This window comes from Pinus tabuliformis, chromosome 1_1 (genome assembly GCF_031772625.1).
Source record: "Pinus tabuliformis cultivar Carrire ecotype Pingquan chromosome 1_1, CPIR1, whole genome shotgun sequence".
NCBI lineage: Eukaryota > Viridiplantae > Streptophyta > Pinopsida > Pinales > Pinaceae > Pinus > Pinus tabuliformis.
In genome coordinates, this window is record NC_142297.1 from 176,068,060 (window position 1) to 176,093,649 (window position 25,590).

Below are 25,590 nucleotides of genomic sequence, written 5' to 3' on the forward strand. Positions count from 1 at the left end.
TTAATCCGCAATTAATGACGGAACCACAGTTACTTGCAAATGGGTCGTAGTATTAGATAGATGGTATTAATAAAACCCACGGTATTGGCCCGTGGTATTGCATGTATGAGTCATATATAAAGGATAGAGACTCCCTGCGAGGAGCATCGTGTCTTATTTTGTAATTGAGCTCTGCTCTATTGGAGGTTGCCACCTCGAAGAGGCAAGTGAACATTACTCTCTGAATAATAAAATCATTGCTATTCTGTGTTCTCGGTATCTTTTCTTCACATATTCTGTATTTGGGTATCATTTTGCAGGTTAAGAGCATAACACGGAGGCCATGAAAAAGAAATACAAGTCGGAGAAGAAAAAGAGGGGCTACATGATCTCTAGTATCAACAAAAAAGTAGTGAGAGTTGCGACTCAGATTCTGGCAGGTAAGGTCATGTGGAAGTGTCGCGCGGACAAGGTGCCCGTGCAAGTGGTGGCACTTACTGAACAGTGCACAGAATGGGTCCAGTTTAACTGGTCTGAATTCTTGCACAAGGAATTCCTAGAGAATTGCCGCGAGGCACAAGAACAAGGAAAAACTTTCCACTATTCATGGCTTCTGTTGTCCATAGTGTTGGTGGTTGGGGAATTGCTGAAGGATAGGCAATTTCCCACAATTGCAAGGGATCTCCTGGAGGCCGTGAAGTACGCTTCGTTGTGGGCCACTGAGGATGTGGACCGGATCTGCGACAGTAAAATATTCTGTGTGTGCGTGGAGATGAAAATCAGAATGGGGATTAAGAGAAAGCCACGGTTATCACCAACTGTCTACAATAGCCTGCAAAGTTTCACAGAATTTAAAGCTGACTTTCATCACATCTACCTCAGAGAGCGCAAGGACCCTGCAAAGAGGTGGAATGAACTGCCTTATATAGCCATAGATGATGTGACCTTCGACGTACTTGAGACACGGCCACCAGAGTGGCGCGCTCCAGACATCTCTACACTGGAAAAGTCTGCTACTCAGAAAAAGGAGGAGGAGGAAAAAATGCGCATGGTGCAGTTGGAAAAAAAGAGAAGGAAAGAAGTAGTAGCAGCAAAGGTGCAGGAGGCGCGTGATGTTGTGCAAACAGTAGCAGAACAGAAAAAGGCCGTAGCAGCAACACAAAAGGCAATAGAGAAGGAGTGCGAGGGCCATAAGTCACCTTCACCTGAGTAGGAGTAGGAAATGGAAACAAGGTAGAAGAGGGCGACGCGGACCCCCAAGCAGCGTCAACACAATTGAAGCACCAGTGCCCAAGCGAGCAGATGGGGCCACACAAGAAGATACAAGTTTCTAAGCTATCTATTGACCTGATCACCCTTACTAAGGGGGATCTACATGATATAGGATAGACAATGCACGACGTCACCATAGAGGCCCTCCAGAACTTTGCGGAGGAGAATCAAATTATGTTGGGGGCCCTTCGAGCATAGATTCAGGAGTTACAAGTGCGCGCTCCGCATGCTAGTACCCTCTCGACCAGCCTCGCAGTAGGAATAGCCGCAGCCGAGGAAATTTTGCACGCTCGTACAACCAAGACAATAGTGCTTCCAGAAGGGGCACTAGTTACAACAAATGAGGCCGATCAACCTACAGTTAGTACATTGAATCGGATAGGGATCAACATGGTTGCGCTCCCTCAGGAGACGCTCTATGTTTTGCAAAATGGGATTACTACAGAACTATGGGCTAGGGAGAATCGTGCATTGCAGGTGTTGAGTGAATAGAAGATCAACATGGAGTAGTTGAGCTTGCAGTGCGATGAGGCCATATCTCAGAACAGGTAGATGGTACAAGTAACTGAAGAAGCCTGCAAGATGGTCCCTGAGCTGGCCATCCAAGTAGAAGCACCAATAGAGGCGCGCATCTAGAGATTAGCAACCGGGGTGTGTGAGGCACAAGAAGAAATGGCTAAGATTTAGCTGGCGTTGAACCTTCAGATTGCAGAGTTGTGGTTGAAGACATAGCCTTCAACTCCTCCAGAGGTAAGGGAACACTGCGCCAACACCATTACATCAGGGCTGGAGGAGATCAGCAATGCAATAAGGGACTCCACTAGAATATTGGAAGAATCTTTCGAGGTCCTCAAAAATCTATATGAGGACCCGAACATACAGCACTTAGAAACTGAGGCACATGAGATACAACAGTAGTACAACAACGTCAAAGGGACCGTGCAGACGGTGGCCCTCAATTAGAGGCTTGCGTGAATGCAACATTCCAAAGCGCTTAAAGAGCAAGTAGACGTAGCGTGACACAAAGAATCAGTTTTGAAGGTGCGTGTTCAACCTTGGATCGATAAGGCCTTTGTAATCATAGTAACTATTGAAGGCAAGCTCACACAAATGCAGGGGATGTAGGAACAGATACAAGGGAGCAGTTCTAATATTGTGGCCTTAGAATAATGCATACAAGAGGTACAATAGGAAGCCTCTCAGTGCGCTGTCAACCTTGAAGCAGTCCAAGCAGAGTTGGGAGGTCTTTCGTGAAGATCTCCGCATCGATAGAGTGACTCGAGGGCGAGTCACGATGTTTGTGTTGGGGGCTTGTTGGGCATGGGATCCCCGAAGGTAGGCTTTGAGGCTTAAAGACCAAGTTTTGACTAAGTCCATTGTAAATACTCCATGATTTGTGGGTGCAGAGCGCGAAGTTGCAATCGAGTCATAGGGTTGTCCGCCCTTACTTTTGTAAATGTAGTGTCGATTTGAAAGATCATTGTATAAATAGAGCGAGGCTCTAAGTGTAAAGGGACATCATCTGGAAAAGGAAAGAAGGAAATCAATCGATGAAGCAGTGAGTCTAAGTGTAGAGTCGTGTCTTTGGGTCGTAGAGTAGAAGGCTCTACAGTTGACTGTGCAGAGGCCTAGTAGTTTGCAGTTGAGTGCGCGGACCCTTGCAGGTGAGTGCACAGGGCAGGTGGAGTCTGTATCCATTGGAAGCATTAATAAAGAGAAGTTTTACCATATTTATGTGTATCCTTTCCTGTTTTATGCATTGAAGTATATTGGGTATGAATTGCAAGTTTACTGTTTATTTACTACGTGAACTTATATAAATGTGCTGAGTAAGTGAATATAATATAAGGTATCTGTTCATGCGAAGATAACTAACTAGTATAAGAAGATAAGTAAGATCCATGGTGTGACTTAGGGAAATAATATAGATCGTTGATCCAGCAACGCGAAAGCCCCATAGCCCCTGGTTAGGGTTGCGTGAAGGTGAATATAACAGGGCGCAAAGACCCCACAGTTCAGGAAAGTGTGCAAAGTAACTCGCGCGAAGGTATTCACAGTTGGACTAAATGAACCTCTCAGACATCTCAAGGGTGTAGAAACTTGGTTTCAGCATTCCCCCATACTGCTTTGGGTGAGACCTCAGTCTGTGCTCTGTGGACAGTTTCTAAAAGGGCCAGTAGGACAGGGATTTGTTTGGCTAATTAAATCTGAACTTCGGTCACGCCCCAACAAGCCAGCAGAGACCATTCAGTTCTTAACTTGCGATGGTTCAAGGAAGGGCACCAACCAAAGGTATGCTCATGGGTTATTACTTTATCTCTCGCTACAACTCTAAATTTGGGTATGACTGATTCTAGCTCTAAGTTGAGGCAACATGCTTAGGCTATGGGTCATGATTGCTTGATGTATCTTTGGAGTTTGTAGATGACCATAAATTCCACCCCTGTTAGATACAAGGTGAGAATATGAATAAATTGCAACCGCAAGATGTGTAAATACTCAAGAAAAAAATACATGGTATGACTGAAATATCCTCTTGGTTGTTGAATCTCATTGCCAAGAAGTGATCCATCCAAGGTGAATCTTTGTTCTTAGAGGTGCCTTGTTTATGAAGCATCTGTTTGAATGAAAAGTATTTTTATGACAATGAACAAACAGGTTAAAATCAAAACAATGATCTTTCACTTGGCCAAATAAATTACAATGTTGGCATTTGACAATCTACTCTACCTATGGAAGAGTTGAGCAGGTGAAATTGAATTTTCATGAAGAAACCTAGAACTTTAAACTGAATGGGCTTGGAGTAGTCTGGAATATGAAAGGATACATCCTTGTCATATCAAAGACAAATTATTTTATTGTCGTTAAAAACTTCTTCCAAGGTCTTATGATGGGCTTGGGAAGTTTAGCCTAGACTTCTACATCTTTATGAAAAACTTCTCTTGAAATGGGTACTTGATCTAAATCAACCTCAATTTCATTAATTTGATCACTTTTTGGCAGCTAATGGGAGTTAACTTCAGGCTCGAAAAGGGACTTTTTCTAAACAAAAACTAGTTCATAATGATGACTCCTCTGTTGTAACTCATCTTGTTGAAGCTTTGATTCAAGATGCAAAAACTCAATCTTCTCTTGTGCATGTTGTAGACAAATTCTAATGTTAGAAAGAGAGTCTTTGTTAATTTTTACCATCCCTCAACACTGGAATGAATTATGGTATTCAACAACTTTGATGACTCAGTTATTTAGGTCATTTTGTCAACAAATGAAAGGTGTCAATAGTGTAAGTTTATGATCTATTCTTTGAAATGGGATTTAAACACTTTCTTCAAAGGAAATAATCATTCTCCCCATAAGAAAAATATACAATTTACACTATGTCATCAAGCAACAAGTTTATTTTAGTTTCATTAATAGTTCCCTTCTGACATATATTGCAATATCAGTGCTTCATCAACACATATTGTAATATTAACACTAGCATATAAATGCAATTTTAACTATCTCAAATCCAACAAAAAACATTCAAAATATTAAAAAAGGTCCCAAACCCAATAAGATAGCGAGACATTGAAGTGGTTGGATAAAGAAATTAGACTCTAAGTGCCTAGATTGGGTGTACCTCTCTACTAGTGATGGATTATCTTCACGTCCGATGGGAATTTAACCTTCCAAACCACAAACAAACTACAAGAATTATGGTTTCCTCTATAAGTAAACAATAGTTTCTATCTTCCTATGTAGCCATAATGTGCATAGTATTTAAGTCGCATGGCAAGTAATACTTCAATTTAATTTATAATGGAAACAAGGCCCTATATTATGTGTATTTTGTTCTTAAAGAACAATGACTATGTGTGGTTAAAGATGAAGAGATTATTCGATGTCCAGTCTAGTGAATAAACCTTTTCCAATATTGTGTCCGACACAAAGTAGTTCCATGAAAATTTGAAACTATTCACTGTTCCACTGTTTGATCTCTATCAAGTGTATAATCCTGTTAGCTCATCTATTCTGCAACAACTAGATGATGTCAGAAATAACATGGTACTTGAAATATTACTCATTTTAAATTACTGAAGCATCTTAATATTACATTCACCCATTGCACCAAAAAAACATTTCAATCTCCTCTTCCTGATTGACTAATGAGTTCTTACATTTCAGAATAAATGTCCCTTACAATTAACTAGTAGTGTTGTAACTATTGCATTAGCTACTAAAAAAATACAACTTTGACCTTAGATTCCATGTTGATATGGAAACCAACCAGAGGAGTGTTGATAGTCTATTCATCCCTATCACGACAATGATCATAGATTTTAGATTGTATAAATATTTATCACTAAATCACACTATAATGCATCGATTGTATACAGAGCTAGTATAAAATCAAAAGAAACATAGCATGAGGGTTAATAGAGCTCCATTTTCTTAGTGGTTAAACAATAATAAAGAGAAAGACAAGTTATTCAAAACATAGGTTGCTATCTTTGAAACAAAATGAAATACTAGACATATCCACATGTTAGAGAATATTTTATGCAACGTTACAAATTAGAGAATCGTCAAGGCTCAATAAAAATTCCAAGTATAGTCATGAAATATTCCAGAATTGAATAAAGGCCAGGAAATCTTTCTAAAAGGTGAGGCAGTGAATCAACATAATTGACATATGTCAGAATGATCGATTTGCTGGGCAAGGGGGCTAAGATTGAGAGCAGAGAGAATATTCATGTATGGATGTTAGTCTGCATTACCCAACAAATCAAAGGACATCGTTAGGTCTCCACGTGAAACAATCAGGTGTAGTTTTGATAGTTGTAGTTGATATGTAGAGAAAAGGCACAATTTTAGTGAGAGTGCCTAGATTGAAACCACAAAAACCAATGGTTCAAACTTGAGTAGGGAAGGAGTTTGCTCGCTTTGATACCATCTTAAAAACTCACAAATGATAGACAAAATTATGATAACATGTGATATACATTCTATGCGTAAGATGTACATATTAATACATTCTTTTCCAACCCTTGGTTTTCATATTCCAAGAGGTCTCTTGGACTTACCAAACTATTCATAATCTACACCGTTACCCTTAGCATATTATGTGTCCAACAATTAGTAATTCATTTTGGCCTTTGTAATGCTCTGAAAACTTTCATGTGGGTGATGAATGATGTTTTCCAACCATTCAGTGATGATTTTACTATAGTCTACTTATATGCCATTCTTATTTTTAGTAGGACTTCAGAAGATCATGTCAAGCATGTTAAGTAAGTGTTCGATGCATTAAAAAGGGAGAAATTTTAATTAAATATGTTGATATGTGATTTCAGTAAAATATCTTAAGAACACTTGGGATATACTGTAGAGGGTGGAGAATTGAGGATAGATCCCTCTAAAGTAGAAATTATTGTAAATTGGCCTAAGCCTAATTCTATAACAGAAGGTAGAATCTTCCTGGTAGTAGCCCAATATTGGAGGAATTTTATTAGTAACTTCTCATCTATCATAGCTTATTTTCATGATTTGATAAGTTTTACACATATTTTTCAGTGTGGAGGCAAGTTGTTGGAAACCTTTGAGCACTATTGAGGGGGGGGGGGGGGAATCAATAGTGACATCTATATATATAATTCTTACCAATTTAAGGTTCAATTAATGAATCACACATATGTTAGTAGTAACTCATTAAACATTTGCATAAAATAATCATAACTGGAAACCATAAGTAGCGATATAAACCGTAATAAATGCACACAATCACATCATCATACATAAGACAAAAAATTTATGGTGGAAACCCTTTTGGGAGAAAAAAAACCCTTGTTGATGTTTCTCTACTCTAAATTTCTATTATTCAATAAATTGGTCTTTTACATAGCTTACTAACTCCCATTAGCATGGAGATTCAACCTCATATACAAATTCAAACATTGATCGACTAGGAGACTCGATACTATTGTTCATCTCAGAAGACTTTATTCTCTACAGATCCATGGAAAACCATCTGTTGAAAGCCACCATGATCAATTTATCCTTTCCCAACTCCAATTGGATTATCCAACTATTATTGGATGAGAAACTGCTCCTTTTGTTGAAGCTTCAATATGACTTCTCCTCTCTCATGAAGTCACTGCTCCTATAACACTCTGCAGACCTCTTGTCATCTATTTTCAAACTGGATCCCAAGACACTATGCTCAAGAAGAAATCATCTCTGAATACATGCTCTCAACCGCAAGATCTCAACATCAAATAGAATATAAACAAGTAAAATTATGGCCACGTAAAATATGAATACAGTAAGATGCTCACAAAAATATAATGTTGCATAATATAATCAACGACAAAATACATTATGGCTATGTGCCAAATGCATCAACAGCTCCTAACAAAACAAGTGTGAGATGTTCACCAACATATACTCTAGAAACATGCAAAAACTCTTCCTCAAACAATCTCTACTCCAATAGCTTCAATTCTAATCTATTTTGCAGCATGCTTCAGATCTGCTCACTGTTCAGCAAATAACACTCATAGACTGAAGCATATAGGCTCTACTCAAGGTATAAATCATCATCCCCTTCTCTAATACCTTCTCACTCCCATACATACATCATCAACTCAACCAACCATCACATTGCCCTAAGATAAAGTATATAAAACATGTATGGAAAAATTGAGCTTGGGGCTAGGATCAACGTTGAAGAAATTAGACAAAATCAATCCACTAAGGTCACTACTAGTGCACTAAATGCATTCACATCATAAGAGGACATTTTCAAACAATTTTAGAAGCCTATATGAATTTCAAAGTTAATTTCCCTCCTAACAGCATGAGGAATGCAGAGAAAATGTCATGAAATCCCTCACTCACATGCATAACATTGGCTCCATGTGACTAACACCTATAACTGCTCCCATAGTATGCTCTTCCGGCGACTGGAGCCTTCTAGTCTCTCCCATAGGCTTGGCTCCATGCAACTGTGGCTAAAGATTAGGGAATCCATCAATACTTCAACTTAGAACCTCTACCATCAGTTAGATCCTCTTCTCCATAATCTATAATAGCCTCCAAACCTATGACACAACCTCTGATACTTTTTCAAGTAGATCAAACATGCCTCCAAAGTGTCACTTCCTAGTTGACTTACAAGGGCCAACAAACGATGTTGGAAAGTGTGCCAACAAGTCTTCAACTCTCCATCAAACCTATGAACAAGCTGCAACACCTCTGACAAACCTGCAAGACTCTGTAGCACCATCATCAAGCCATCACATCACTACTACAAGTCATCCTCATAAGCATTGACATGAATACCTAATGAGGACATAGTTGATAACTCAACTAGTGTGCCATTGACCATCACCATCACATGTAGACTATATGATCAATCTGCAGCAACATCCTCTATCTATAGGAACACCATCCACAATCATCATGAAATGTCCATCAATGCAATTTCCAAAACATGCGAACTCCTCCATGACCAATGTTACACAGTAATTTGTCACTGTCTTCATCCCAATCTTCCTACTGTGTCATGTGTCCCAAGTTGTACATGCTCATATTAGACAAATGCTCTCTAATGTTGCCAAATGACCCACTTTTCCAAAGGTTTTTGCCTCATCATGTCTGTTGGCCAAATAAATGCACTGAAGGGCGCTCCAAAACAATCCAGAAGCAGCGCCATCACGGAAGTACACCTGATTCCCGCGATGGTTCGATTTTATGTGAAAGCGCAATTGTTGCTTGTAATCTTTCGTGATGACCTGACTAGCTACGTTATTCAATAGCGATGTCATTGTGGAAGGCCAGTTATGTACCCGTGATGATCCAGATTGGGTGATTTGTTCCAATGGTCGGCCTTCCAGATGACTCCAGACCTGGTTGTTGGCCTAGTTTATGTCGCCCTCCTTTCTCTGGTGTGGCTGTTCCATCATTTTTGATACCTTCCTTGGAGATAAGCTCATCCTCCCACCTTTCACGGAGACTCCTTCTCCTATTTAAACTCTCACCATTGCTATGTGCTGCTAGTTTTGGAGTTCTTAGTCTTTGGAGTGGTTGCTGATAGTGCTGTTAGTGCTTGTGAGTTTGCTAGATAGCTAGTGTGAGTGTGACAAGTGTGGGATTGTTGATAGCTTGAGGAAGGTTGTGAAGTGCCCTTAATCTTATGTAAAACTTGTGAGTGAGGGAGACTTGTGTATTGGGAGATCCAACTTCAAGAGTGAATGCTTGAGGAACATGCTGGCTGGACCCTCCTGAGAAGGTTTGTGACGTCAAGACTTTGGTTGTAAGCTTATTCTTATTTCATAATTAATGCAATCAATGATGTTTTCCTATGTCTTGTATGTAATGTACTTTATATCCATGACTTCTTGACTTTGTGAGTAAATAGATCATTGTTGTTTTAGTGACGTGCTTTGTTGTATTTCCTTTGCATTGTTTCAAGTTGATCACTCATTAGGAGAAGGGAGTGGAAGCTGGAGCAGTGCAACGGAACTCCATCGACCACTCGTTGAGGTAGGCCTCCAACTATGACTATTTAAGGAAAGCTATTGTTGATTTGTCCTTGTTTGTGACTAGACCCACTCTAGGGCTAGAGGGGTTGCCTATGTCCGCAGAGGGAACACTTTCCTGGATCACAACCAACATGTTACCATCAAGATAAATCATCATGAGTTTGACATAAGTGCATGACCTCAAGATTTGACATCAATGCCAACACAACCATCTCACTGTCAATACATCAATGCCAACCAATAGGACACCAAGCCAAACATCCATCATACATGCATATGACAAGTATGACCATGACCATGACCCTTTTGACATTAATATCGACTCTACAATGCTAATAAACTCTCCCTTTGGCATTGATGTCAACCTCAAAAACATGTGAGGTTGATCTCCATACATTCTCCAAAACTGAAGTGACTCTCTATCCATCCTAATACTCTCCCCCTTTGACATCAATTGCAAAGGGTCAACTCCATATGAATAGGAAGCAATAATTGAAGCACAAGTAATGGATTAATACATCTCTACATGGATGAAATATAATGCATATCAAGGTCATCCATGCCTCCATATAAGAAACAAGGAGCATATATATCCAATCAACATCCAAAGAATAATAGAAACCAACAACTACTATCAGCAAGAAACGTGATGGAAACATAAGGCAACCATCATCAATATATGAAACATAATATAATATGCAACAATATCCACATAAGGCATCCACACACAATCTCCCGTGTGACTACATAGCAACAATCACCAAATATCTCATCACATGAGGCCAAGAATCCCATTGTCATAGCATAGTATGAGGCATAGCATGAACACCTCCAAGCAGATCATAATTCCAACAATGTATGGCTGAAGTAAATAGGAAAAAATTATGTTCCCCCTAAACACATGCCATCTCCAAGTTGTAGAGATACCAATTGTTGGGCAGAAATGACCGCTTCCACTGCAAACAATGATTCCTTTGACAAATATAAGCACCATATGGATGAAGACTCCACATGACCATGACTCAAGTGAGATATACATTAATAAATGCATGGCTATAGCAACGACATAAGACCTCATACATACCCATATATGACCTAATAACTCATGCCTATATGACCCAATGATACTACAATACAAGTACACATCTCCATGAGAATTATACATAGATTTTCAATGAAATACATAGCTTATATGATTATCTTCTATGGACCAATGACTCAAAAACATTATACATCATGACTATTACATCATAATTAACCCATACATGTGGATGAAAAAATACTCCATAAGACTCCTCCAAAACAAGCCTATCACCATGATGAATCAAGATACTAAATACTAGACTCTCAACCAATACATGATAATGAAACAATATCAAACACATGGCTATTTTAATCATCATACAATAGCTCATACATGGTTTTTACATGCCATAATTCATCTCCATACATCCTAATGTATTGATCACAATCTATGTGTGGTTGCACATCTTTTTAACCAAATATTAGTGGAAACGCATATACATGGTTGAGAAATGTGCTCTTCATTCTACTCATGAAAGACATATAAAACTGCTACAAACACATGAGAGAAAAGGAATAAAAGGGACAAGATAAATCATGAATATCAATAACATGCATAGCTCCCCCTAACCTCAATATACCTCGAAAATATAGGTCGATCCCGTGGACCTAAAAGTGCATGAAGGTTGAAATGAACTCATCAAGTGTTGTTGCAATAATCTCATACTCATCAAGTGGCCATATGCTCCCCCTGAGGTTGTGCACCTCTCATAAATTTTTCAGTCCTCTATGAATATGAAAGAAATAATCATGGACTGCAAGAGGGAATGATCTTCACTACTTGAAGAGTTTTTTCTCCTTTATTCTCACGTTCTTTGGCTTCTTCTTCTCTTCCTTCACTTTCTTCCTTCCTTGCTTCACTGGTCTTGTGTTAGAACATCTATTTTTTTGCTGCTTTTTTCGATTTTTTCTTGAATAACGGGGCAATAAACAATCTCTTGCCATATGGCCAAATCTATGGCATATATAACACTCCACATGGGAAAGAAGATCAAATATTATTCTTCTCATTCTAGATCTAAAACTTGCATGAAATGTGTCGCTACACCAATGGTTTGACCTGTAATCACCTTATGGCCAAATAAGTGACATAAGCAACAATAACCATAAAAATCACAAGTATACCTATTTTCCATTCTCCTTGGCTACAGACATTGCTGGAATCTCTGTTGATGTGGTCTATATGCTGCAACATGCACAAACTTGTGACATCTATAGCATTGCACCCCATGCATCAAAGGAACAAAAGGAATTTGCTTCCTTTGAAATCTAATGGAGCTGACACGATCATCTCTAGGAGAAAAAAGTATTATGAATGTAGGTTCTCTTTGGATTTTCTTCTCTATTGTTGGTTGTGATGCTTGATAGACAGATGGTTTTGCTTTCTTTTTTGCTAATGGTTCTTTTGTTTGCTAAATTCATGTTGTATCTGCTTCTTGCTTTCTTCGATCTCACTTTTGTTGCTAGTATTGTTTTCTATAGGCTTCCTGGGTTCAACTTTAGTATTTTTACTTGCATGAAAACTAGACTCATCCTTTTGAAATCCAAGACCATATTTATCCAATGGTGATCTTTGGATCTCAAGGAAAAATTTCCAAGGCTATAGTACTCTTCTCCATATTTCACTACTTTCTCAAGGAAACAACTTCAAATTCTAATTTCTCAACCTCTTCTACCTTTGCTTGATATTTATTCCTCATACCTTCCTGTTACAGGGAAAAGTGTCTACACAGAACTGCTTATCCCACTAAGGTGTGGTAGCTACCTTAGAAACAAACAAAGTAAAGCTACTTTCATTTTTCCTTTATGAAATATAGATGAGAGAAGAACAAAGAAGACTAACCTCTGTCTTGCGCTAATCTCCTAGTGCGGTTCCTCTCTCTCTTGATAGTATTTCGCTACTTGCTCCCTTGTATGCCCAGCTTCACAGAGTACCTGTAAGATCACAGTAGCATAGCACTATATAAGAACATGGATATATAATCATAAACAATCTAGGATCAGATGTAAATTGACCATACAAATGCATAAAACATAAATGACACAAGAGTATGGAGGAAAACTTGAATAGCTTTTACTGATAAACAAGAAAGAGCCAAGGGCGTTACAACCAGTTGTTCTGACCCAGCATCATCCTCTCAGCAAGGAAGCCCCTCTTCACCTCATACAAAGCTTAGATCACCCAACAATATGATGTTGTCTCAAGAAACCAACAGCAATTCCTTACAAATATGCAAAATTCCAGCCTCCGGATCTCTGGGGTGAGGGATCCATATATAGATATCTGTAAGGGAGATGAGTCAGCTTGTGATTTGATTAGTGTCTTCCCTCTGATAGTTCTTGCTTCCACTTGGATATTGATGATCTCTTACTCATCCTTGGTCGAATTCAGAGAGGCAAGTGTCACGGGAGAAGTTTCTGGAAGTTTCCATGCCTCTCCACCTCGCGGAATGACACTGCCATTTGTCACTTCTCGCCCATCGCACCCCATAGAAGGGATTTTTGAAATGAAATGCACCCACACAGTGTATTTAGGTTAGATGCAACGCACTTCGCCTATGGAGTAGCTGAAATGATCCTGTTTTGACCAGTTATGAGACGTTTTTCATGGAGAACTTCTGGGAGAAGCTGTAATCAGTTGACCTTGTTCCTTTAGGGGTTAGAACAACACTTTTAGGGACTTAGGAGCCCTTGGTTTATGGAAATTTCATGCTTGGGGTTGTAGTGGCCAAAAATGTCTATAACAGTTGCCCCCTAAAGCATGAGGTCGTTAATCTTTTGATGTCGGGTGAAATGCTTTATTATGAGGATCCGAAGTTCTTTTAAGCTGGGAGGAGACCTGTAATAAGATACAATACAATACATTATCTTCATAATATTTTCATGATCTAGCTGAGGCAGGCATTCCCATGCTCAGCTTTATAAATTCATTTTCGTGTACATAGGACAGACAATCGTTTTAGTGTAGACTGATGATTCTGGTAGAGCCATCATCCCTTTGATTGGATGATTATCTGTGCAGCAATAATGTACATTTGATGTCTTTATTTCCATGAATATATATCGCAGCCCAGATGGATGAAACTAGATCCAGGGTCTTCAATCTCGTTCGATCTTCACTCGAAGTACAAGTCCATCCATGTGAGAGATGTTCTGGAGTTGAACATGGAAAGACATCGCCTGATTACCAGCCAACGATGTAAGCTGTTAACAGGCGCGCGAGGAATCACCGATAATGATAATGACCCTCAAGGTACTGCAGTACAATTCACATGGTGTGAATAAAGGACTTGGCGTCGAACACCAGGCAAAATATTTCGGTCGAAGGTCATTGATGTAAACCTGTCGCTGGAAGTGAGAAACTTGCCATTGAGGCATGCAAGCTTCAAAGTACTGAATGCGGTGTTCCTAGATCGACTTCTTGGATAATGAGTTGATGTCGACAAGAAGCGATCCGTCACAGGAGGGCCTTAATGAATCCCACATCAATGACACGGAACAGAGCAAATGATTTTAATGGAGGTGAAAATAATCTGATGACATAAGGTTCAGGGTGGCGGTCATGAAAGAATGGAGTGTAAATGTATTGTAGCGGGTGAGACACAGGTGAATTCTCTGAATGAATTCTCTTGAACATATCGGCGACACTGACGTGATGGACTTGTAGCATTAACCCCAAATGTGGATGGTGTGATGGGACCATGGTGATGTGACCGGTGAATGAAACAACCCAACCCGACTTGGATGCGGAGTGAAAGTGTCATGTTCAAGAGCGACTTGCTACCAACAAAGTTTCTTCAAGTTTTCTTCCCAATTTTTCCCAGTCATTGCTGACCAGTACCTCTTTATTTTTTTCAAGCTTGAGGAGGATAACATATGCTTGTTCTATAATTTGCCCTTCGGGTAAACCCATCGCTATGTTTTAATGAGCCTAGCGATAGTGAAACTCGTTCTTGTCTGCTATGGACAAATTTGTCGCTATTAAGTTTTAACGAGTTTAACGACAAAGATAACTCGGTCCTTTTCAATTTTAGAGAGTCTGAAAAGGAACGTAAAGGAAACTCCATAATTGCTTTTTCGTCATCTAATCCCTTAAGTCTGAAAAATTATAAAACAATACAGAAGGGATGGATTTTCGATACTTTTAACGAGCCGAACAAAACAAGCGCTCGATCTTTTTGTGTAATAATCCCTCAGGTCCAAAAAGATTAAAATATAAAGGAGGGATAGCACCTCTGGTCCCTTTAACGAGCTGGAGAGGCCAATGGCTCGACAATATTTTCATATTTTACAAGTCAGTTGAAAAGAGCTTAAAGGAGACTCGTCTTTTGAGGAACGAGTGATAAAATTGGGTAGCATCTGATTCCAGGTAAGGTTTGGAATTTTCCAATCACGGCAGTGTTACAAGGATGGCTAGTGAGATCACTCTTCACAGCTGTTCCTCAAAAGGGGTAAATAATCAAATGGAGGTGAATGATTGGCCAATAGAGAGTGGAGGTGATGATGAGAACATGACCAAGGTTTTTAAAGGCTGAAGTACTACATTCACGATGGTTGTTTACCAGGAAATAGTTCATTTTTTAATGAGCTTAAACGCGGAGGGAAACATTTGCTCATGGCTTATGTTTATTTTTTAACGAGCTTGAACTATGCGCTAAAACTGCTCGATTAATCCAGTCGTATAATAAGAATGTCCCATTAAAAAACGGCAATTTTTAGAGTTTTGCCCCACATCCTTTATTTATGCAAGTTAGGAAACGACCAATCCATAAAACAGATAAATGATCGTTCTTCGCTTATACGCCAAAAGGTTTGCATGCCTCCAGGTATAAAACAGACAAAACATTTGTTTTATCAGGAAAGGTCTACCTCTTTCAGGTACCAAAGATTGTTCTATTCACAGCGCAAACAAAACACTTCTTCGGCGATGTCTACCGAAATAGACAAAGGTGAGACAATCCACTAACATAACTTTGACGAGAGAATCTTATTCCAGAATAACTCCCTCTTCCAATCACGGACGGGAGTATAGACCAGTCATATATCTCTCGTGGAAACCTACCCTATACCCGAAGTTTTCTTGCTGAAGCAGAACAGGGTGAATGCCCCCTGGGTTTTAGTCATGTCCCCTGAATCACTCGCGCTCATCAGGTGGATGGACTGGGGATTGATGAGACATTCCTTGTGTGAAAATACCATTCAAGGATGGTGTATGACTATTTGCTATGCGTGATCCGGGAAATTAAAGCTAGTCTACGAGCTTGACCACTCTTCCTTCGTGCAGAAAACACATTACTCTAAAGAGTGATGAGGCAATGGCTCCCATGCAATAAATATAGTCTCGTCCAAGGAGTAGATTATAATCCAGGGGTCCTTGAACTACCATTACATTCATGTGAACGGTTTTCCCTCTCAATGTTATGGGCACATTGGGAAGGATCCCTAACGGTCGACTGGTTCCTTTGTCTAAGCCTGCTAGATTTCTCATCTCAGGCAAAAGTGATGGCGAACCAAGTGCTTTCCAAGCAGTCAAGGAAAGGATACTCACAGAAGCCCCTTCATCTATGATGGTACCAGCCATAACCATTCTATATACTTGAGCAATAATTCGGAATGGTACACTAGCCGGTAAACGGGGTCTGCCTAGTTGATTCTAGTCGAAGGAAACAACTAGGTTGCTTGGAGGTGGGACCGAATAGACGGTCGGGTACGACTCTGACGAATTTCCTTCCTACGGTAAAGGAACGGGTAGATTGCCCCCATGTTCATCGGAGTTTGTGCTTACGAAAAGAATTTGGACGGTGTCATCCTTATTCTCTAATGGCAGAAGTGTCCTCAGACACGTAATTTTATTAATAAGAAAAAAAACAATTACATAATTGATTTGCAAGAGCTTACACCCGAACAACCAAACACTCTTGCAATGAGCTATTTATAAGCTCCATGTCATAACTACCTCTAATTATGGATCACTTATTAAATAACAAGTGTCCATTTACAATAAATGCTATTCAAACCAACTAGCTAACTAATCTCCTATAATAGAGCCTAAGATACGACACATTTGGAGAGTCATATCTAGTTACAACAATATGATAATTCTAAAAGTCTCCATTAAATAATTAAACATTCTAGAATAATAATTATTAATTTAATATCTTAAATTAATAATTATTTTATTCTAATTTTATAACCTATGATAAAATTTATATTTTTGGATCATCTAACATTCCCCCCTATGATCCAAAGATACATTACAACAGATACCAAGTTCATCCCTGAACTTAGTAAATTTTATTCTGCCAAGCAGTTTGGTGAAAATGTCGGAGATCTGATCTTCGGAAGGACAATAAACTGGTTTGAGGACATCTTTGGCAATGAGAGACCTGATATGATGATACTTGGGGTCCACATGCTTTTTCTTTGAATGAAAAACTGGGTTCTTGGCAAGTTTGATGGCTGACTGGCTGTCAATGAACAATGATGTAGCTTCTCCCTGAGAAATGCCCAAGTCCTGCAAAACTTGGCGCAACCTGTTGTGGGGAAAAATGCCTATGCAGGACGATTCTATCCACCTAAGGTGTGACAGTGCCTTAGCAACAAACAGAGACAGCTATTCTAGTTTCTTCCTTTATGAAATGTGAAAGAAGAGAGATCAATAAACTTACCGGTGTCTTCCGTTTGTCCCTTGATCCGGTCTCTCTTCTCTTTGGGAGTTCACAGCTACTTGCCTTCTTGTTTATCCAGCTTCAACTTCCTGCAAGATCACAAGAGAACAGCTACTTGCGACAAGAGAACAGCTACTTGCGATAAGAGAAGAACACTACACAAAGACAGATATTCACATTCATAACTAGTTTAGGATTAGAAATAAACTAAACATACTAATGCATTCATACATCAAAAAATACATCAGCATATAGGAGAAACCAAGATAGCTTTATTGATGAATAACAAGGTTCAGGAAGAGATGCAACCCAGAGGGCTCCAATCCAGCATCTCCTTCCCAGCAAATGGAATTCCTATCTTCACCCCTTTCAAAGCATTAAGCACCCAATGATTCCAATCTCAAACCAACAGCAATTCTTTGCAACAACAAAATTCCAGCCTCTAGATCTCATGTAGGAGAGATCCATATATAGATGTTTGGAGAGAGGATGAGTCAGCTTGAGATCTGACTAGTGTCCTCTCCCTCTGTCAGTTCTTGAGTCCACTTGGAGGTTCTTGCTTCCACTTGGAGATTTGGAACCTCTTACTCATCACCAGTCGAATTCCCTGAGGCAAGTGTCATTTTGGAAGCTTCCTGGGTTTTGACACCTTGAGAAATGAGCCTGCCACATGTCCACTCTCGTTCAGCGCAGGTAGCCAGTGTTCCAGTTGACATTCAACGCAGGTAGCCAGTGTTGGCTTTGACATTCAGCGCAAACAGCTAGTGTAGCCACTGAAATGATCCTGAATTGACTTGTTTTTGAGCAGTTTCTGGTGGAGAACTTCTGTGAATTTCTGTGGTTTGTTAGCCTTGTTCCTCTAGGGGTAGGAACAACATGTTTAGGGACTTTGGATCCCTCAGATTATGGACATTTCATGCTCAATGCTGTAAGGCACAAAAATGTCTATAACAGTTGCCCCCTAAAGTATGAGGCTGTTTATCGGGTGAAATGCTTTATCAGGGGGATCCGAAGTTCATCCAATGCTGGGAGGAGACCTGTAATAAGATACAATACAATACATTATTTTTCATACTGCTTTCATGATCTAGCTGAGGCGGGCATTCCCATGCTCATTCATTTTTCTGTACATAGAACAGACAATCGTCTGATGGTAGACTGATAATTTTGATGAAATTATCATCCTTTGAGTAGGATGATTATCTGCTGCAATGATGTACATGTCAATGTCTTTATCTTTCCTGAATATATATCGCAGCCCGGATGGATGAAACTAGATCCGGGGTCTTCAAACTCGTTCGATCTTCACTCTAAGTACAAGTCGATCCATGTGAGAAATGTTCTGAAGTCGAACATGGAAAGACATCGCTTGATTACCGGTCAATGATGTAAACCGTTAACAAGCGCGAGAGGAATCACCGATAATGATAATGACCCTCAAGGTACTGCAGTACAATTCACGTGGTGTGAATAAAGGACTTGGCGTCGAACACCACGCAAAATCTTTCGGTCGAAGGTCATTGATGTATACCTGTCGCCGGAAGTGAGAAACTTGCCATTGTGGCATGCAAGCTTCAAAGTACTGAAGGGGTTGTTCCTAGATCAACTTCTTGGATAATGAGCTGATGTCGACAAGAAGCGATCCGTCAAAGGAGGGCCTTAATGAATCCCACATCAGTGACACGGAACGGAGCTAATGATTTAAATGGAGGTGAAAACGATCTGTGACATATGATTCAGGGTGGCGGTCATGAAAGGATGAAGGATAATGTATGGCAGTGGATGGGACACGGTTGACTTTTCTGAACGACTTCTCTTGAACATATGGCGACACTGATGCGATGGATTGGTAGCATTACCCCAAATATGGATGGTATGGCGAGACCATGGATGTGACCGGTGAATGAAACAACCCAACCCGATTGTGGTACGGAGGAAAAGTGTCATGTTCAAGAGCGACTTGCTACCATCAAAGTTTTCTTTAGTTTCTCCCAATTTTTCCCCAGTCATTGCTGACCAGTACCTCTTTATTTTTGTCAAGCTTGAGGAGGATAACATATGCTTGTTCTATAACCTGCCCTTCGGGCAAGCCCATCGCTATGTTTTAACGAGCCTAGCGATAGTGAAACTCGTTCTCGTCTAAAGACAAGTTTGTCGCTATTTAATGATTTTAACGAGTCTAACGACAAGGATAACTCAGTCCTTTTCATTTTTAGAGAGTCTGAAAAGGTACATAAAGTTAACTCCAAAATTCCTTTTTCATCATCTAATCCCTTAAGTCCGAAAAAGCATAAAACAATACAGAAGGGATGAGTTTTCGATAGTTTTAACGAGCCGAATAAAACAAGCGCTCGATCTTTTTGTGCAATAATCCCTCAGGTCCAAAAAGATTAAAATCTAGAGGAGGGATAGCTCTTCCGGTCGCTTTAACGAGCTGGAAGGCCAAAACTCGGCAATCTTTTCATATTTTACGAGTCAGATGAAAAGAGCTTAAAGAAGACTCGTCTTTTGAGGAACGAGTGATAAACAGGGTTAGCAGCTGATTCCAGGTACAGGTTGGAATTTTCCAATCATGGCAGTGTCACAAGGATGGCTAGGTGTAATCACTCTTCGCAGCTGTTCCTCAAAATGGGTAAACAATCATATGGAGGTGAACGATCGGCCAAATGAAAAGTGGAGGTGACGGTGCAAACACGACCAAGGCTTTAATGGCTGATGATATTACATTCACAGTGGTTATTTACCGGGGTAGTTCATTTTTTAACGAGCTTAAACGCGGGTGGAAACATTTGCTCGATCTTACGTTTATTTTTTAACGAGCATGAATTACGTGCTAAAACTGCTCGGATCTTGCGTTTATTTTTTAACGAGCATGAACTGTGTGCTAAAACTGCTCGATTACCCAGTCATATGATAAGAGTGTCTCATTGAGATTCTATTTTTTTATGGAGCTTCATCTCACAAAGCTATGCCCCGCACCTTTCTTTATGCAAGTTAGGAAACTGCTAACCCAAAAAATAGATAAATAACCGCTCTTTGCTTGCACTCCAAAAGGTTTGCATGCCCCCAGGTATAAAGTACGATTTCAAGGTTACCTCTACTTCTTTTCCATCAAAACATTTGTTTTAACGAGAGAGGCTTACCTCTTTCAGGTTACCCAAAGATTGTCTCGTTAATCTTTCAAACAAAACACTTCCTCGGCAATGTCTACCGAAATAGACAAAGGTGAGTGACAACGAGTGTCAAACACATAAATTTGACAAAAGAATCTTATTCCAGAATAACCCCTCTTCCTCTACGGACGGGGTATAGACCAGTCATATTCTCCCGCGGAAACCTACTCTATACCCAAAGTTTTCCCTGCCGAAGCAGACCAGGACGCATGCCCCCTGGGTTCCAGTCATATCCTCCCGGATTACTCGCGCTCATCAGGAGGACGGACCGTGGGTTGAGACACTTCTTGCATGAAGAGACCATTTAGGGATGGTATATGACTATTTGCGATGCGTGATCCGGGAAATGAAAGTTGGTCCACGAGCTTGACCACTCTTCCTTCATGCGGAAAACACATTACTCTAAAGAGTGAGGAGACTATAGCTCCCATGCAATATATATAGTCTCGTCCAAGGAGTAGGTTATAATCCAAGGGTCCTTGAACGACCATCACGTTCATTTGAATGGTCTTCCCTTTCAATGTTATAGGCACATTGGGGAGGATCCCTAAAGGTCGACTGGTTCCTTTATCAAAACCTGATAGATTTCTCATTTCAGGTAAAAGCGCTGGCGAACCAAGCGCTTTCCAGAAATAGAGGAAAGGATACTCACAGATGCCCCCTCATCAATGATAGTGCCAGCCATCACCATTCTGTATATTTGAACGATAATTCTGAATGGTATGCTTGCTGGCAACCGGGGTCTGCCTAGTTAGTTCCAATCAAAGGACACAACCAGGTTGCTTGGTGGTGGGACCGAATAAACGGCCGGGTATGACTCTGACGAAGTTCCTTCCTGCGAAAAAGGAATGGGAAAATTGCCCCCTTGTTCGTCGGAGTCTGTGTTGATGAAGAGAATTTGGACGGTGTCGTCTTTATTCTCCTCTGTGATGGTATCATTCGAAGATAGAGCCTCTGAAGGCAAAACCGGGTCAACTGCCGTCTCAACCTTTTGACTTTCGTCAGGCATGGATCCAGACGGTTCATCTTCAATGATAGGTGCTTCGGCTGACCACCTTGGCGGGCCAGCCGGGTTCTCAACTAGTGAAGGACTTGGCAGGAGTTTTTGATATCCAGGAGGAAGTTGCGCTCGTAAAATCGGGCGATCTTCCAAAACTCTTTTGGCCTCATCTAAGAAGGGACAACGGTGGATGGCATGATCGCCTTCACACAGTTTGCAGGGAAATCTAGCTTTCCCTCTCTGTCCTGGGACTTCACTTTCACTAGTCGACGGTGAGCAGTCAACATGGCTATCAGAGGTTGATGCTACCGAATTGTGCAAACGGGGAGACCAGTCCCTTAGTATCCGAGGGATGCAGGGACAATCTCTGTGGAAGTGGTCTCCCTTGCATATGACACATGGCGATTTAGGCCTGGTCAGTGCTGTGTGTGGATTTTTGTTAGACGACACTTGTTTGCCCCCAGTCGCCTTTGGCTCCTTCTTCTTCTTCTCTTTCTTCTTCTTTTCCTTCTTCTCCTTAGGAACCTGGTTTTTTGTTTTACCAGTTCCGTCAAGCGAAGAGGAAGGAGGAGAGGAAGATGAAGTAGAAGGCTGGTGGGAAATTCTGGTCTGGTCTAACTGTTGACTCGACTGTTCAGGAATGGTGGTGTTCTGAACGACATTGGTTGAAAAGAGCCAGACTGGCAGGCCAATTGTCAGTCCTGGAAGCGACAATGTGGCCATGTGGGGCGCACCAACATCTCCCCAAGAGGAGAAGGGACTAGGATTTCCACCAAGGGGAATTCCTTGGTTGGTGTGCTCCATTTTTTCAACCTAAAGATCAACGCAGGAATAAGGGTGATTGTTCCGTTTAAAATAAATTTTTAACGACGCTTAGACACAACTTGCTTTTTCACTTTTAAAGAGTCGAGAAAAAGCTAAAGATGACTCTAGTCTCCTTCGATGTTTTAACGAGCCCGAAGTGACAAATGCTCAGATGGACTTTTTTGTTATAGAGTCTGAAAAAGGCCAAAAGGAACTGCTCTGGAGTTCTAGGCAGAGGGTGTGCCAAACTTTTCGCAAAACCGCAGAATACTTTTTAGGGTACGGGCGGTCGATCTTCCTGAATGCTGTGTTCAGTGCATTGCGATCAGTAGGGTGGCCGACACGGCTTCCTAAGGATAAAGGTTTTATGCCTATAGGGGTCTCCCAATATATACGCGACGGTACGTGGGAGCACAATCCGTACTGGCGCTATCGTCCCTCAGGAGGAATCACCCACCATCCACGAGATCGATAGTCACCAGGCTTAACGACGCCGGAACACGTCTCTAGCCTAGACCTCTATGTTGTGCGTTATGTTGCAAAGCGTTGTTAAGTTCATTCAATTTATTTTAGGTTGATCTTTTTAGAAGTTTGCCTTTCAAGGTTCACCACGAGATGTATGATACAATTCCTAAATGCAGTCTAAAGATGATAAGCAAGCTTTATATCTTTTCAACTTTGAAAATCCTAGCTACTAAGGGAAAAGAAAGACACCATCTTTTCTCAAAGAGCAATCAGCACACTCTAATGCACTTTTCCTAAATCAATCATGCAAACTATCAAATGAAAATGCACAATGTAGGTGTTTGTTTTCCGCTTTCTTAGTATTGATGCCTACAAAGAAAGCTTTTTGTACAACTTTGAATTTGCTTTTAAATGATCAATACAAACAAGTTTACTTTTTCGAAATCAGAGAGGGTAGAAGAGATTACAACACTTAACGATTTTCGAAATGAAGACTTGTTTTGACACTTAAAAGAGACAAACTCAAACCAATAAGCAAGAGTAAATGTATAATCAATCTGCAAACAGCCAATGAACTCTCTCCTAAGATCACAATCAATAGATCTGAATCAAGGGCTACAGGATGATTATTTCACTCATGCAAAGGAAAACTGCGAATGACGCCACAAACACATAAAAACACTCACAGTCTTTTTGTACAAAAGGAGGCGGAATTTAAGCAGAGAAAAGGAGTTATCAGACTGGTACCTATGCCGGTTACAGGCTGCAAAAATCAGAGATCAAAACAAGGCAAAACAGAGCAGAGAACCCCAGCTGCACAAGGACAAACTGGTTCAGCGCAACCTCAACACAGGGGTTTTGACATTCAGCGCAGGTAGCCTTCACGGGACCTGCGTTGAAATGCAGAATCCCTTCACTGGGTCTGCGCTGAAGGAGAAACTCTCGTTTCCCTCAGGTTCTGGGTCACAGATTGCTATTTAATTCACTGTTTTAGGCCAAATAAAAGTAACAAGCAAGGTGTAATCAAAGGGATGCTTTGAAGGGCTACTAAGATCTATCACAAAGGATCATCAAATCATTTGTGAGTCCATTGTTCAGATCATAGACAAGTCCAGTGATTGGATCAAAGCAGCAACTGTCTACTTTGCATCCCGGAAAGATGCAGTTCGATTGTTGTTGTCAAGTATATGAAGCAAACAATGATAGAAACACAAATAAAATGACTAAACAAATCTTCCCCAGTGGAGTCGCCAATTTGTTGTGGGGAAAAATGCCTATGCAGGACGATCCTATCCACCTAAGGTGTGACAGTGCCTTAGCAACAAACAGAGACAGCTATTCTGGTTTCTTCCTTTATGAAATGTGAAAGAAGAGAGATCAATAGACTTACCGGTGTCTTCCGTTTGTCCCTCGATCCGGTCTCTCTTCTCTTTGGGAGTTCACAGCTACTTGCCTTCTTGCTTATCCAGCTTCAACTTCCTGCAAGATCACAAGAGAACAACTACTTGCGACAAGAGAACAGCTACTTGCGACAAGAGAAGAACACTACACAAAGACAGATATTCACATTCATAACTAGTTTAGGATTAGAAATAAACTAAACATACTAATGCATTCATACATCAAAAAATACATCAGCATATAGGAGAAACCAAGATAGCTTTATTGATGAATAACAAGGTTCAGGAAGAGATACAACCCAGAGGGCTCCAATCCAGCATCTCCTTCCCAGCAAATGGAATTCCTATCTTCACCCCTTTCAAAGCATTAAGCACCCAATGATTCCAATCTCAAACCAACAACAATTCTTTGCAACAACAAAATTCCAGCCTCTAGATCTCATGTAGGAGAGATCCATATATAGATGTTTGGAGAGAGGATGAGTCAGCTTGAGATCTGACTAGTGTCCTCTCCCTCTGTCAGTTCTTGAGTCCACTTGGAGGTTCTTGCTTCCACTTGGAGATTTGGAACCTCTTACTCATCACCAGTCGAATTCCCTGAGGCAAGTGTCATTTTGGAAGCTTCCTGGTTTTTGACACCTTGAGAAATGAGCCTGCCACATGTCCACTCTCGTTCAGCGCAGGTAGCCAGTGTTCCAGTTGACATTCAACGCAGGTAGCCAGTGTTGGCTTTGACATTCAGCGCAAACAGCTAGTGTAGCCACTGAAATGATCCTGAATTGACTTGTTTTTGAGCAGTTTCTGGTGGAGAACTTTTGTGAATTGCTGTGGTTTGTTAGCCTTGTTCCTCTAGGGGTAGGAACAACATGTTTAGGGACTTTGGATCCCTCAGATTATGGACATTTCATGCTCAATGCTGTAAGGCACAAAAATGTCTATAACACAACCAAACAATTTCACATGTTGCTTCCCATGCTGAAATGTACTCTGCTTCTGCTGAAGAAGTGGCCACTGTAGCTTGTTTTTTACAACTCCAAGATACTGCTGCTGACCCCATATTCATTAAATAACTTGATGTTGATGCTCGATCATCAATACTCCCAACAAAGTCGGCATCAGAATATCCACCAAGTACAAAATTTTTAGTCTTTGCGTAAAGAAGACCAAAATCTTTTGTTCCTTGGATATATCGAAGAACTCTTTTCGCTGCATTCCAGTGGC

The 25,590-nt window shown here is 40.5% G+C and overlaps 1 protein-coding gene across 1 annotated transcript in view; it reads left to right on the forward strand.

Annotated features, from left to right (window-relative positions):
* The first annotated feature begins 1,641 nt into the window (after positions 1-1,641).
* The window catches only part of LOC149212131 (low molecular weight phosphotyrosine protein phosphatase-like), a 58,003-nt gene continuing 34,054 nt past the window's right edge, over positions 1,642-25,590 (forward strand). The window contains exon 1 of the mRNA XM_089388569.1: positions 1,642-1,728. Within this exon, the coding sequence (XP_089244695.1) occupies positions 1,642-1,728 (87 nt within the window). The remainder of the gene's footprint in view (positions 1,729-25,590) is intronic.